The 15,934-nt window shown below is 40.9% G+C and overlaps 1 protein-coding gene across 1 annotated transcript in view; it reads right to left on the bottom strand.

Moving 5' to 3' along the window:
- DNAH8 (dynein axonemal heavy chain 8) overlaps window positions 1–15,934 on the bottom strand; it is a 329,846-nt gene that overhangs the window by 34,255 nt on the left and 279,657 nt on the right. The window contains exons 86-88 of the mRNA XM_082347906.1: window positions 14,951–15,067; window positions 12,996–13,097; window positions 7,456–7,616 (exon numbers count right to left, since the gene is read on the bottom strand). Of these exons, the coding sequence (XP_082204032.1) occupies window positions 7,456–7,616; window positions 12,996–13,097; window positions 14,951–15,067 (380 nt within the window). The remainder of the gene's footprint in view (window positions 1–7,455; window positions 7,617–12,995; window positions 13,098–14,950; window positions 15,068–15,934) is intronic.

The raw sequence follows: 15,934 nt of genomic DNA, 5'->3' as shown, positions 1-15,934 counted from the left end.
CTGGGTGCCAACAGCGCACACCAGCATGGAAATGACCCGCTTGTTCTTGGCTGGCACTGATCACGTTCACCAGCGCTTCACGGAGGGGTTGATGGGTATGCTGCTGCTAGATTTCACCTAAGAAATCACTTTCATGAGGGTGATTTTATTTTTTATGAGGTGATCTGAAAACAGTCCTCAAGCTATGGATGGGGGCACGAAGCCCTGAAAAGCTGACCCATTTTGCATAAGAACTGGACAAGCTCTCCAGATCGTGTCTCCACCACATATTTTATTAGGCACAGAATGCCAGGGCTGTACAGCTTACCTTTCTTTTTTCCACAAGGTGGTTTTCTGTTTGCAAAGATAGGAAAGGCAGAAGCCTAGGTAGCTAGCTATAATAGAAAATTGTGAATATCTCTATGTGCCTCAAAGCCCAAGGGCTTTCAAGAAAACAGTCCCCATAGACACTTTGAGATGAAGAACAGGAACTATAATACTCCATGAGCTTTGGTCCCGAGATACTTCTAGAAGAAAATCTCTCTTTGGAGTAAATATGGGAAGCAGCTCATATTGGACTTGCAGCTTTATGGTTTGGGGGAGATGTCTAAGTCATCTCTGTTGGGTGGGATAGTTGGGGTCAAGAATAATAAAATGCAAACTAACTAAAAAAAAGAACAGTGTATAAAATAAACAATTAACCATCTAATGAGATATTAGTGCACTGTCATATCCAAACCAGCCTAGATTTATATACCTCTTCACACATGAAATATCAATGAGCATAAATTTTTTAATAATAATCTGAAGCTCAAAAGTCAGCTAATACTAAAAGGAATACAATTAAATTCATCCTGCATAGAAATGAATATAAAAGTTTAATAGGACACTTGCTAAATTTCAGAAGGTAGAAAAATATGCATAACTGCTAATGACTAAAAGTGAAAATAAATAACTATTTTCAACACTGAGGTAGTTGAATGTGCAGAGCCCTTGGTACCTTATAAATCTAGATAATAAAATGTGAATAAACTATGCATTTTTATGGTCCCTGTCACCAAGGCATCTAGCTCTTGGGAGAGATTTTACTTATTTTAAAGCATTTATTCAGATGGATTTCCCCCCTCTACTTCAGGGATTCTGCATTCTTAAGCAAGGATCGAGGAGAAGGACTTGTGGTCCCCTTCCCCAGATTCCCCTCTTCTCTCAAACTTATGGATGCTAACTTTAGAGTGCAGATTCCGATCAGCAGGAACAGAGGGTTCTCCACCACGGCCCAATTATAGCTGGTGGGCCTGACTGGAAGCAAGAGTGTTGTTGAATGGGGTGGACAGTCAGGAAAATTAATAAGGATTCTTCTAGCTGAGGACGTTCACACAGATTTAGCCAGTGAATCTTAGAGAGGTCACCCCCCTCTCTGGCTTCAACTGTTATCTCTGCACAAATGAGATGAAACCTCTCACCTGGGCTCCAGTCCACGTGATACACTCTATCCCCACTCAGATACATCCCACTGTCTTTACCAACTCAACAACCCAAACGGGACTCTGTAATTCCCCCTCAAATGCACTCCTGTTCCCAACTCCTCCACCATCCCAGCTTCCAGACCAGAAATAACAAGGAATCCTTTAGTTCTTTCATTTCACATAGAAGTTGGAGAGTCACTTCTCCCCGGCATGGGAAGGGTGTAGCTGGGAGGAGAGCAGGGGTAGGTTTTAGCTGGGAAGCTTCGTCCGTTATTGCTTACTGCCTCCTGGTGGCTGGTGGGGGAACAGCGAGGCGCTGGAGCACAGCCCTCCAAGAAGCCAGGCTCAACTGCCAGGAACAGGGAGGCTAGGATTACAGTCATCACGTACTTGAGAGACCAGAGGAAAGAAGAATCAAACCTAGGACAAAACTCACTCAGAGGCCAAGAAAATGACCAAACATGGAGCTTCCGAACAAAGGCTACTACCTGAGCAGGAACCAGAAACAGGGCAAGGTCCCTGGAAAGAGGGGAACCCTCAGGAAGACCCTAGGACAGACCAAGGGGGAAGTTAAGAATGAAGAGAGATTAGAGGAAGGTCACAGGTCTTACAGGCCAGCTAGTTATTTCTAGCAGAAACAACCCTCATTTGAAGCAGAGGTACAGCACTTTTTACTTGACCTCACTTGGTGTGATGAGAGATTGCAAGATCCCAACACTCTACTTTGGGAAAAGACAGCTTATGGCATCTGTAGCATGCCTGCCAGTGATAGCATGTAAGTCTTTGGACAGAGCTGTGAAGAGAGACTTGCCAAAGGACAAAGAAGGCTCGCTGTGCCCTCTCTATCCAGCAGGCAGCAACAACAAATAGATGAAAACCACAGAAGATTCTCAGCCATTGCTCTATATTCACTAAAGCCTATCAGTGCCCTTGTGGGACTGGTCCTGCAGTTTCACTCTAGCCTCTCCACCCCATCATCTTCCTTAGTCTCTGCCGGTATCATTGCACACCTGGGTTTATTCACAGGGTCTCCAAGGTGGTATCTTAGTCCAAATAGTCCTTAAGTATAGGAAAATGTGCTCAATTTCACTTAAAATAAGAGGAAATAAGTTAAAACTATGCCGAGATGCCATTTCTCACTTGTCATATTGGTGAAAAATAAGCTTCACCAACACTCTGTTGATGAGACCGTGAATCATATTGTTGATTGTGTGACACTGTGCGTGTCATATTGTTGGTGAGAGTGCAAAACAGCATAGCCTTCTGTAAGGGAAATTGAAAATATTCATTAATCCTTGATCTAGCAATCCCACCCATAGCAATTTACCCTGAAAAATACATCTCCAATAATATGAGAAACCACAAGCATGAGATTATTAATTGAGGAATTACTGGAGATAGCAAAATATTGGGAACAACCTACATGCCCACCCATGGGAGAATGGATGAATAAACTATGATGCATATGAACAAAGGAAGAGCATGCAGCTGTAAAAAAAAAACATCCAGGCATACCTGTTTTATTGTGTTGCGGTTTACTGCACTTCAAAGATACTGCAGTTTTTACAAATTGAAGGTTTGTGGCAACCCTGTGTCAATCAAGTCTATTAGCGCCATTTTTTCCAAAAGCATTTGCTCATTTCATATCTCTGTGTCACATTTTGGTAATTCTCACAATATTTCTAACTTTTATTTATTATTATTATTATATTTGTTATGGTGATCTGTGATCAGTGACCTTTGATGTTACTACTATGACCTGCTGAAGGCTCAGATGATAGCATTTTTTAGCAACAAAGTATTTTAAATTAAGGTATGTACATTGTTTTTTAGACATAATGCTATTGCACACTTAATAGGCTTCAGCATAGTGTAAACATAACTTTTATATGCACTGGGAAACTAAAAAAATCATGTGGCTCGTTTTATTGCAATATTCTCTTTATAGTGGTAGTCTGCAACCAAACCAGTGATATCTCCGAGGCGTGCCTTTAATGAGGAAGATACTTATGAACATATAGATGATTATAGGATGCACTAAGTGAAAAAAGTGAGACACAAAATAATGTACATATATATATATATATATATACACACACATATATATATGGTATGGTAATTTTGTATCAGAGAGAAAGGATAATAAGAATATACATGGTACTTACGTATGAGCAAAAAGAAACACAGGGGAGATAAACAAGAAACTAATGCATTTGGTTGCCTGTAAAGGAAGGGGAAGTGGGTTGGGAGGGCGTGAGACTTCTCTAAGAACCTTATTATCTAGTTGTGGCTTTTGAGCCATGATCATGTTTCACATACTTAAAACAATCGACAATTTTTTTTAAAAAAAACCTAAAATGTAATACAAATAGAAACAAATGAATGTACCTATACATCAACAGATAGCATAACCTCCCAGATTTAAAACAATCTGAGTAACTTTTGAACATAGTGCTCTGTACACCCTCAGTGGGATATATTCTAGGGACAAAAAGAATTGCAAAGAAATCTTGACCTCCACTTAGTACATTTGTTGTTGGTCATGGTATTGGTGGTGAAACGGAGCAGGACCCTAGGGTCCTTGCCCCCCATGTCCTCAGCTTGCCTTTTGTCTGTGGAAAAACTTTAGCCAAAGAATAAGTTTAATCAGAGAAGTGAGAGAATGCAGAAACAAAGCAAAACTGTCCAACTAGACTAAATAATAATAGTGTAGTCATTAAGCGTAGTCAAGGACCTTTAGCTCCTCCTCAAGGGCTGTAGATAATATTCTGAGCTGTATCCTGTGAGCTGTCTTGTAGATACTGAAACCCCTACCAGGTGGAAGAAGTTAACTACATGATGATGAAACTGTAGCCATGATATAAGCTGCCACAATTCCGAGAAATGAAAACAAAACGACCCTGGAACTGAAGATTAACCGTACTTAATCAAGATGACGCTGGTCAGACCACTGCACGACCAATTTCAAGATGACTATCAGAGCTGACTGTGCTGTTTCTGCATGTAGCCCCCCTCCCTCTGTCTATAAAAGCTCTTGCCCACTGATTGTCAGTGGGGGGAGTCGGCCTTTGGATAGGAGTCCGCCCTCCCCACTGGCTGCCAGCATCCGAAATAAAGCAAACTTTCCTTTCCACCCACTTGCCTCTTTATTGGCTTTTGAGTGGCGAGAAGCTGGACCCCACTTTCAGTAACAGCAGTGTAATTTGGAGCAAATGAGTAAACATATTGAAGCTGCTGGGAACCAGAGTTCTCCCAGAGGGAGAAAGGAGATCACAATATGAAATGAGGGAGGACAAGGAAGAACCCTGAGGTGTACACTTGGTATTGGAGTTACAGTATAAGCTCATAATGTTTTAAAAAATACGTATTTCCTAGCTCTGTCCACTCAGAGGGTCTATAAGCACACACACACACACACACACACACACACACACACACACAGAGAAATAGATGTGGTTATGTATGGATATAGCTGTAGATATATAAATATACAGAGATGTAAATATAGAACAAGAAAAAGCTAATGGAACAAAATGTTAACAATTGGTGAACCAAGGTGAAGGGTATATTGGTGTTCACTGTACTTGCAACTTTTCTGAGGGTTTATAATAGTTGAAGATAAAAATCAAGGGAAAAAATAGTTTGTCTTTATCATTGCTTCCCATCTGGATTACAATTTGGTTGCCCTTCTCTGGACTTTTTCTAGCTCTGGTTTATCTCTCTTGAGAGCTGGTGACCAGAACTGCCTACAGTAATCCAGGCACAGGAATGCCAGCCCTGTAAGTCAGGGTGAGGTGCTTCCAACCTTGTTTCATATACTCCTTGGTAGGATCCTGTAGTACCAGACAGGATCAGATTCTCCAGGTACCAGCTATGGTGACTCCTTGGGCTCTTGCCAAGGATGGAATCAAAGTTTAGAGCCCTCATATGTGAATCACTCCAATTGCTAATTTACAAGTGCATTAAAACTTATTAGCCATTTTTCTGCCCACTCGCATGAACTCATGAGATCTTTCCACGGACTATCCCCATTTATTAGATTCTCCGCAGCCTAGGAGAATTTAGTATTGCTGATGCATTCAACAAATATTCCCTGAGTATCAGGCACTATTTAGCACTGGAGGTACAGTAGTGAAGAAAGACAAAAGTTTCAGACATAATGGAGTTTATGTTAATGATGGTAGATAGATGATAGCAAATAAATAAGTAAAGAGTTGGTGATACAATCGATAGGAACAAAGCAGGCAAGGAGGATGGAGTCTGGGGTGGGGGTTAGGGAGTGGTTTGCAATTTTTAAATAAGGTAGCCTGGGAAGGCGTCATTGAAAAGGTGACATTTAAGCAAAGACCGGAAGAGGTGAAAAGGTGAGCCACAGTGATACCTGGGGGAAGGATGTTCCAGGAAGTACAAGTATCCTGTGGTGGGAGCCATCTGGCCTGAGTAACAGGAAGCTAGCGGAAGTTGGACTGAGTGGTGAGAGTGAGGGAGAGGGCAGAAGGAGACCAGGCCATGAGGGGCGGGGCAGATGGTATTACCGGGCCTTGTAGGTCACCTGTAGGTCACTGTCAGCTTTTGCCCTTGACTTGAAGACAGGAGCCTCAGGAGGGTTCTGGGCAGAGAAGTGATGTGGTCTGACTCACATTTCTAAAGTCTTAGCTAAAGTAAAACTCCTTCTCTGTGTGTTCTCTTTCAGATAATGTTGATTCACGAACGGATCTCTGAGGACGCCTTTTTATTTCTTCATTTCAAAAGTCTCCTGCTAACTGATGACAGCCTCTTCAAATAATAGCTAGAGCCGCCACCAAAGTGCCATCACGGTTCTGTCAAGGGGTCTGAAACGAGCGATGGCCATTCGTGGCTCTTTGGGGGTCACGCCCACATCTTTGAAGATGAAAAGAGGCATGGGAGAGATTAGAGGCTATGAAGAAGTGAGAATGAATGTGGGGGACAAAGAGGCCAGGAGGCCAAGCCTCATGCTGGGGCGGGGAGCATGCTCGGGGTGGAGACACAATGCAATGGAAGCAAACAGGACTCTGTGATGTTGGGCGAGGGCAGAGAACTAGAGGGTGGAGATGTCCGTGCCCCACTGCAGCGCTGCTGAAATGGCCACATCAGGTGAGTGGCCAGGAGAGAGGCACAGTGCACTCCTCTCAGTTGTCACAGCTTAGAATCTACCACAGGAGTCCTGGTTTCTTCCATTTCCTGAAACCAGCCACTCTGCTGGACATAAACTTTGTGGTCTTTGGCCAGTGAGCCCAAGGCATGACCATCCAGGGAGACTCTCAGCTGGGGTTTCTTGGAGCCCTCTCTGTGGAGCTGGCTGGTCTTGTGTTCAGGTAGGGGTCACTGGAGAGATGAGGGGTGAGATCTCATCCAAAGGACGGGTCTGAGAAGGGGCCTGGGACTTGGATGCACGTCTTATCTCTTCCCTCACCGCCTCTTACCACAGTGACTGGAGCAGGGACATCACTCTGAGCCTTCCCTCCTGGGCTCTGCGTCTGTGTCCTGTGCTCCTGTGCTCGCTGCGTCGTGCCCTCCATGGGCAGGTACTTACAGAAGGATGCAGGTGAGCAAGTAAGGGGAGAGGGACCATCAAAGCAGAAATACAAGTCCTCCTCCTCCTCTCTCTACCTTCCTGGCCCTTTACAGTTCTGTTTATGACCATTATTTTTAATAGATTTTTTGATGTAAAAAGCAAAGAACTGGGACGCTACTGTCTTATCAGACCAATGGCATCAAGACCAATAACACCAACTGGTTTTATGACACAACAGAGGAGAAATAATCAATGCATAAATTAGAGCTTTTAACATTGTCATAAACTCTGGAGCAGCAGGATTTAGTGACCAGGAACAGGCCAAGATATGACAAAATTGTAATTGGGAGATAGGAAGTGACACTATTTTTCACAGTAAAATAAAAAGAAGGGAAAGGAGAAAATGAAATGCACAGTCTTTGACAGGCTGGGTTACAAACGATCCTTTCAAATTAAAAAATGCCAGGAACTTACGTGATATCGGCATTAGGGTGAAGCCCAAAGACTTCGGGGTTATCTAGGGATGGCAATGACTGGATGTATTCAAAATACTGGTCCAACGTTTTGCACACGGGGATTTTATATCCGGTATAAAAACAGAATGACGGTTCAAACATCTTCTCACTGAACCAGACCTATATGCGAGAGAAAACAGGAGAAATAAAATTGATGAACATCTAAATGAAAACCCAAAACTGCCACGATCAAGGAGATAGGGTCACCTTATTTCCATCTTAATCATTTTTTATATTGGGTTTGAAAGTACCTTAACAAAACGACTGATAGTATAATTAGACATAGATTAATAAAAGAGAGAGGCCACAACACAAAAACAATGAAACCCGGTCTCTGTTTAACACCAAAGATGATACTTTCCAAGGGTGAGGAGGAGAGAGCCAGCCTTGCAAGCCCACCCTCTGCTAAAGTAATTTGATGACCCTTGAGCTCACTTTAAAGAGACGTGAGAATGTATTGCAGAAGCAATAACCACACACACGAGAGCATATCTGGGCATTTTCACCGCCTCCTTTCTCCCCCCGGACAGGGCTCATGCTTGTGCTCAGCGTGGCTCACAGTGGCGCTGAGCACTGCACACGAGCGGGAAAACTTCTTACAAACGTCTCCCCTCCCACCCTGAGCTGGAGAGCTCCCTCTGTTAATTAAGTTATGTCCCTGGACACAAGAACCAAATATATCCAACCATCTTACTGTTTTCCTTTAGACCTCCTTTTCTCATTCCATATGAACTGATTATCTGTAAGGTAACAGTGAGAGAACAGATATATACTTGGTGTGAATAGACTTATTCTGAAGAGGAAAAAAAAAATGCTGAATGCCTGTGAGCCTCATTTGAGGCAATAACTTCTGTGTCTAACGGAGTGATTTTCCCAGTAGGGAGGGAAATAATGGGATGATGGGAGGAGCAGAAATGCAGGCAGGATGTCTGAATCACTCAGAGGACTCCACGTGAAAAGAGAGGGGGATTGTGCCTTCCTTCGGTTGGTCACACTTTCTCTAGTATCTTCCCTCCATATCCTTCTTCTTCCAGCTCTTTTTAGGTCCATTTCCAGTGAAATACTCTGTGTACTGGTTTTCTTCATTTTTTACTCATCACAGTTCTATCCTATTCAACTCCTGTCCACAAGGCCTTGAGCTTAGAAAAGGAACGGAATGCAAAGATGAGACACACACAGTCCTTTCCTTCAAGGAGCTTGTGACACAGTAGAGAGATAAGCCAGTTACATAATAACCACAATATAAAGTGCACTAAGGTAAGAGACAGAGGAAATAAAAATAAGCAAAGTACTAAGGAGGCTTAAAGCCAAGAAGAAAGAATAGCCAGATGGGGGCTTCCCTGGTGGCGCAGTGGTTGAGAATCTGCCTGCCAATGCAGGGGACACGGGTTCGAGCCCTGGTCTGGGAAAATCCCACATGCCGCGGAGCAACTAGGCCCGTGAGCCACAATTACTGAGCCTGCGCGTCTGGAGCCTGTGCTCCGCAACAAGAGAGGCCGCGATAGTGAGAGGCCCGCGCACGGCGATGAAGAGTGGCCCCCGCTTGCCGCAACTAGAGAAAGCCCTTACACAGAAACAAAGACCCAACACAGCCAAAAATAAATAAATTATTAAATAAATAATAAAAATAAAGGAATTCCTTTAAAAAAAAAAAGAATAGCCAGATGGATGTCAGGTAAAGCTTTATCTAGGAGGTGATTTTGGAGATAAGCCTTGAAAGATAGAATTTTGACAAAGGAACTTGTGATTGGGGAGAACACACACGCAAAAAAACTGATGCAAAAATGTGAGGCAGGTTGGGTAAATGATGAAATCACCGTATTTACCCTAAGGTAAATATAATGCAGTGATAAGAGATCAGACAGAAAAAGTGAAGTGAGGTCACATTGTGGATGACTATGGATATCAGGGTGAGGACTAGTGCTTAACTTAAGAAATGGGGAGCAGTTGAAAGTCATTAAAGAAAAACAGTGCTATGATTATGGTCATTATTTATAAAGATTAGGTTTTTAGTGATGTGGATGACTAGGGGGGCAAAGGCCCTGGGGTCTTCAGCACACAGACAACAAATGACCACACTGAGTTTTGTGTTGCCAGATGACATATGTGTATAAAAGGAAAATGAAGTTTCCTCTTGTTTTTCCACTACTTTATTTATAAAGTACAAAAGTATAAATTGTAAATCCACAAATAGCTAGACTCAAAAACACAAAACTAGTTGAGTTTCACCAAATTTGGAGGACGTTTTTGGTATAATCAAAATACAGAGTATGAAGTCTACATGGAATTACTTTGGGAGACTCTAGAAGGTACCCTACAAAACTAAGCAGTCATCCTCCAAGGACAGTGAATAAGGTTCTACAATTATTGGTTTTAAGGGAGACATACCATAAGATGCTGAGAACAGAGAAAACAAATAAGTGTTCAAAGATAAGCCCCAAATTGAAAGTCATAGGGACAGAGGATCCCATTTGAAGGCACCAGTTTACAATTGAAGTGATTTTCACTCAGGCAATTCTGGATAACATGGTTGGGGTAAAGTGGCAGCAGAGGACAGGCCTTTGCCTCCCTAGTCATTCACATTCTATGCCTATTTGAAGAAATTTATTAAGCTGAATGTTTATGCTTTTCTATACTGGGCTATCTTACATATTTTTTTTTAAGTAGGTTAAAAATTTTTTTTTAATTTATTAAGCAAATACTAAGTAAAGGTCAATTCCCTTTCCTCATCTTCCTTGACCTCTCTCAGTTGACATTTCTTCTTTCTCAATACATTAAAATACTCAGGGCCTTGTCCTTAGCTTCTTTTTTTTTTCCTTCCCTTTCTCTACACTTTCTTCTTAGATGATGATCTCATCTAATATCTTGACTTTAAATGCCATCTGTATAAGACAAATTCCAAATCTTTTTCTCCAGCCCTGAGCTCTCTCCTGAGCTCCACACCTGTAAATCCAACTGCCTTGTTTATCTTCATTCATTCTCTTATTCAACAAATATTTACTGAGCGCCTACTATGTGAAAGATTCCATTCCAGGTGCTGGGAATTTGGCAGTGATGTAAACAAGCAAAGTGCCTGCCCTTATGGAGCTTACAGTCTTAGACAACTGCACTTGGGTGTCCAGTAGGCATCTCAAAGTTTACACAATCAAAACAGAATTCCTAATTTCTACCCCCAGCCAATAAAACTCATTCTTTCCCTGCAGTTCTTTCCCTTCTCTGTAAATAGTCCCATTCTCCATCTAGCTGCTTAGGTCAAAACTAGGAGTGATCCTTGACCACCCCCACTTCCTTCCCCCTTCCTTCCCCATCAGCATTCTGCAGGTAGTATCTGTACAATATATCCAGAATCTAACCGCCTCTCACAGTCTCCAGTGCCAAAACTCCAATTTTAGGTACTTGTACAGTTATTCTAAAACAAAGTATGCTTACCAAGACATCTTTTTTTTTTTTTCCTCTTTTGAACCTCAGATACAGAGGTGAGTTTATCATACTCCTGCATTTTATTATTCTCATGACTCTAGACCCTTTTTATTTTAGTTTTCCCCTCTTCAGCCCTGATATCCACTCCCAGTCTCCTTCCCTTTGAGGGCTTCTGTTTAAAGATATTGATGTACGTCCTTGAATTCGTGTATTTATCCTTGAGAAATATACATATACCACTTTATAGATCTCATTTTATTTTTTAAAGCTCTGCGCTCAACACTATGTTCCTAAGATCTATGCATGATGTCATATGGATCATTTCTTCCAAGTGCTGCATTGTATTCCATGATAGGCATCTATAACATTTAACTCATCTATTCCTCTGTGACAGACTCCCAGGTTGCTTTCAACTTCCCACTATCCCAAACAATACTATGAATAATATCTTTGTACATGTCCACAGACTTGTCTGAGAATTCCTCTGGGACATACACTCAAGAGTGGGATTCTGGTTCAGAGGGTAGTCATATCATACACGCTTCTTTTTTTTTTTTTAATCTTGGTTTGGCCACGCCACACGGCATGTGGGATCTTAGTTCCCCGACCAGGGATCGAACCTGCTCCCACCCTGCAGTAGAAGCGTGGAATTTTAGCCACTGGACTGCCAGGGAAGTCCCCATACATGCTTGATATGACTAAGTGCCACCAGATTGCACCCTTGAAGGGTGTGCAGTAGTATTACATGTGCTCACCCACTACTGCTTATCTATTCTCTTAGGCTTCTTATCTATTCTTTTAGGCTTATTCAGCCTCACAGTGGATGCTGTAATGCTCTACCAGATCCTTCTCCAGGACCTAGGCACTCGCTCCCCCAGCTGTCTGGAGTACTGGCTACTGAGGGCTCACAACATTGTCCCTCCCAGGAATTGCCCTGGCAGAAGGGAGCCGCCTCAACCAAGATCATGCCCTGGGGGAAGGGATGACCCACAAGCAGATCTCCATCTCAGAGTCTGTTTCTGGAGAACCCAACCTATGATGGTCACCTGCAGCTCCACACACAATATTGCCATGACATTTTTATACATATCCATTCATGGACTTTTTCTAGAAATGTTCTGGTATGTTTACCTAGGATACTTAGTTTCAGTAAGTTTTGCCCAATTGCTTCCCCAGAGATCTGTACCAGATCTGCCTCCACACATCCTTACCAATGCTTATCATCCACCTTTCTCCACATTCAGCTTTAAGAAAAACTTGCAAATATTAGTAAGGGTTGAAAAAAAATTCAGATTTCTGGTCAACCTCCAGTTTACCAAAATACCCTCAAAGCTTATGACTTGTTGTTGAGGTCTTAATTTTGTTAAAAGGGAAAAAAAAATCAAAGAATTAACAACTTAGATCCTAATATAAAGAAATCAGATAACCATAAAGTACTCCTATATCTGATTTTTTTCCGCTCAGGTAATGTATTTTGCTTCTTTAACGTGTAAAAGTTTTAGGAATAACTTGAATCTGGTAGATGTACTTATACTATTCACCCTTGATGTGAAAGCCAGAATTGCTAAGAATAATATTCTCTAGAAAATGTTTACCCACATGATATATGCAGATTTTACTGGGCACAGAGGGAAAAGTGAACACTTCATGAATTTTCAATTGTCTGTCCTAATGGAAAGAGATGAGAAAACTCAAATTTTGGCTCATTCTCCAATCACTTATCTTGGGGCTTCAAATTGCCCTGAAGACTTGCAATCAGAGGAAAAGGCAGAGATATCATGTCCAGTATTTTTATAGGAGGGGAAGTGGGGAGAGACCGTGGACATGAGCAGCTAATCTATACAGGAGAAGATTCATAGACCATTGAGAGTTGACCTTTGTTCTATCCTGGACCACAAGTAGATTGTTAGTTGGTTTGGTTTTGGTTTGGTTTGGTTGGCTGATTCTTTTCAGCAGCTCTGCTCTATATTTTTTTTTCCCTTTAAGTTTGGCTTACCTGCTACAAACAAAAAATATTCTGTTTAATAGGAAGATGCAATGAGATGTACAACCATGCTTTTTTTTTCTAAACTGACTTACTCTAGCAAAGCAATTAAGCAGACGTTTATCAAAGTCGTCCGTGACTCTGCCCCCATATTGTACTTCTCCGATCATGTACCGAACAGTACTCCACGACACGCCCTTTATTAAAAACAGAAAAGAATTATTCATTGTCAACCCAAACAAATAGTTCTAAACATTTTGGATCTTCCTCTAAAGGAAAGGTCTGGAAAAGGAAGCACTAGCTAGACTGCATTTTAAATCACTCATTATCTTATATTAATAACTCTTTTGCTCTTACATGACTGGAACTTCTATGGTTTGTTCACCAAAGAAAAATCTACAGTACTAAACGTTGGTGAATATATTGCTCATTGATTATTTAAAATAGGGGGAAAAGAAGACTATTTTTCAATCTGTGGATGTAATTACCTGTAATACTCATTATAGTAATGCCAAGCTGTTAGAGAAGAAAAAAGTCACATTTAGTGAAGAAAGGAGAAAAATCAAGTAATCAATGCTTTAATATGCTTTCTTAGTAATATATTTTCTGAAACAGTATAAGAACAACTAGAACATTATTCACAAGATTTTTCTACAATGCAATCCTTTCCTGTTTCATTATGTGAGCTATGACTACATCAAAGTATTTATTAATTTCCATAGCACTCTTACACTAGCAATACATTTCAGATATTAATAGTTTTTTTTATTTTAAAAAATGCTTCAATACATTTGGGGTAGGAGAAGTAAGGATGCTTAATTTTTATTTACTTTCTCTTGGTTAAAATTTTATTTTTCAGCTTCATTGCCTTTCAAAGCAACTATTTCAAGGTAACTGTCATTTGTATATACCAAAATGATAAACAGTACCAGAATACGAACCCATATGACATAATTTTTCATCAAAATGTCCTACTCAATTTAATATCCCTTTGTAATTTCTAAGAAAAATTATGGTTTGATTCTAGATTTCCCCCCTACCCGTGTAATAATTCATCATGGCTCACTGTCGTCATACTGATACTGCAGAATGTATGATTATCTTCGAGATCTACTATGAGAAGGAAGAGAGGGAGAGACAATAGGAAATTTGTATTTATTGAGCCCTGATTATGTACCATACATTGTGCTTTCACAAATGCTAACTCATTTATTCCTCACGGAAACCATGGCCGTTTTATAGATGAGGAAACAGGCTCTGAGAGGCTCATAAAATTCCTCAAGATCATGGAAAAAACAAATTTCCAACTCCTTGAAACCCTTATGTGAAAGGACAACTGGGTTTGTGTTCTTAGCTCGGTGACCTGGAGGAAGTCCATTGTCTTCTCTTGTCTAGTACCTCATCAGTAAAATGGGAATCATAGTAACACCTTGGGTATCTACCTCACTGAGTTGTGAAAATAAAAACGAGACCCTGCACATGCGAGCACTTTGAAAACTGTGAAGTGTTACACAAGGACCAGTGACCATTATTCAAATCATTGCTATTTATCTGCATAAGCTTAAGCATCTGTTAAGATGTGACTTAAGGTACAAAAGAACTTTTACATGGGCTGGGAGATATTCTCATTTCTGAGGATTCTGAGGAAGCATGAGTGAGATAAAGGAAGAAAAGTCTGATTTAAGGTATACATTCTCTTGAAGTGCACTGTGGCACTTGGATGTGACATGAAGAAGGCTGTGGTGTTTCTCAACACAATGAGTTCCTTTGTCAGGGCTCTGCCTCTGTTGTGCATGAGCTCAAGAGAGAGAGAGATGGGGTGGAGGGGGACACAAGTGTGAGATGGAGAGTCCCAGTGCGCTCCTATGGGCAGTAGGGGTGTGAGTCGAAATGGCTGGACCAGTAAACAGGTGATTGGAATGATTGGTCCCCTTTGGGAGAGCTGGGGGGAACCTCAGCAGGGCCACTGCATATCCCAGACCGGGAATGTCTGTAGAACTTTGATTTAAGGATGGCAATGAAGACAGAAAAAAGAAACAATTTCACTCACTTTCTTAATATCGCATTCATCAAGGTGATTCTGAATAAACTGAACGCTGGCTGAAAAGTCAGCGGAATTGAATTCATAAGGAATATTCCATCCTAAGGGACCAAATTTGCGTCGCTCCTTAAAAACAACAGAGAAAAGTAAGTATTGAGAGAGTTTTAAATTGTATTGCAGCTGATACCTGTTTTTATTATTAAAACATAAAGTACAGTAAAAGTAAGGCATGATATTGAAATAAGTTGACATCATAAAAGAACAGTATATGATTTTGGATATAGTAACAATTAGAGATATTACTCCTTGGCTCTAGAAAGCTTACAAGAGCAAATCTCCAAATATTTGCCAAATTGGAGTTCTTGGGTTTAAAAAGTGTAGGTCTCCATTGTCAACTCAAAAAGTGCAGTAGGTGCTCAATAAATATCTGTTGAATGAATTAATTTATTCTAAACTGGACTGTTGAAAGTTTCAAATGTTAAATGCAAGGGTTTGAATTTTAGTTTTTTAAGGTGAATGACTTAAGCACTCAAGGGCATTTAGACTCCCTGCTAGTTTCACTTTGTAATCTTGCAGTTTCAGATTTTGAAAACTAAACATTTTCTATGGTAAAACATGACATCTCTCTCTTAAAACATTCATATTGCCTTCATTTGTTCTCTCCTGTGAAACAGCGGCTGTTTCAAATCGCCAAATTACTCATAAATAATCAAATGGGGCTCAGGCCAAATGACTCAATTGCTTTGATATTCTGGAGACCATTTTAAAGGTATGTGAGTGTTAGAACTGATATTTCCAGGCCCTCATCACCTAGCAAACAACACGGATTAACTCAAACATTACCATACTATCAGCTTTCCCTACCTCAGCACACAATCAGTCTCTCTAAGAAAGGTCCAATTATTTATTCAGGTTAGCTCCTAGACGTTTGACCCTAGTGCCTCTCCATATGGAGAGTAGAATTCTAATACATCTACGGGAAGATGTAATTCT

Source organism: Balaenoptera borealis, assembly GCF_965194805.1.
Source record: "Balaenoptera borealis genome assembly, chromosome: 12".
Taxonomy (NCBI): Eukaryota; Metazoa; Chordata; class Mammalia; order Artiodactyla; family Balaenopteridae; genus Balaenoptera; species Balaenoptera borealis.
The sequence above is the reverse complement of the archived record's forward strand: the minus strand, read 5'-3'. Positions and strand labels throughout refer to the sequence as shown.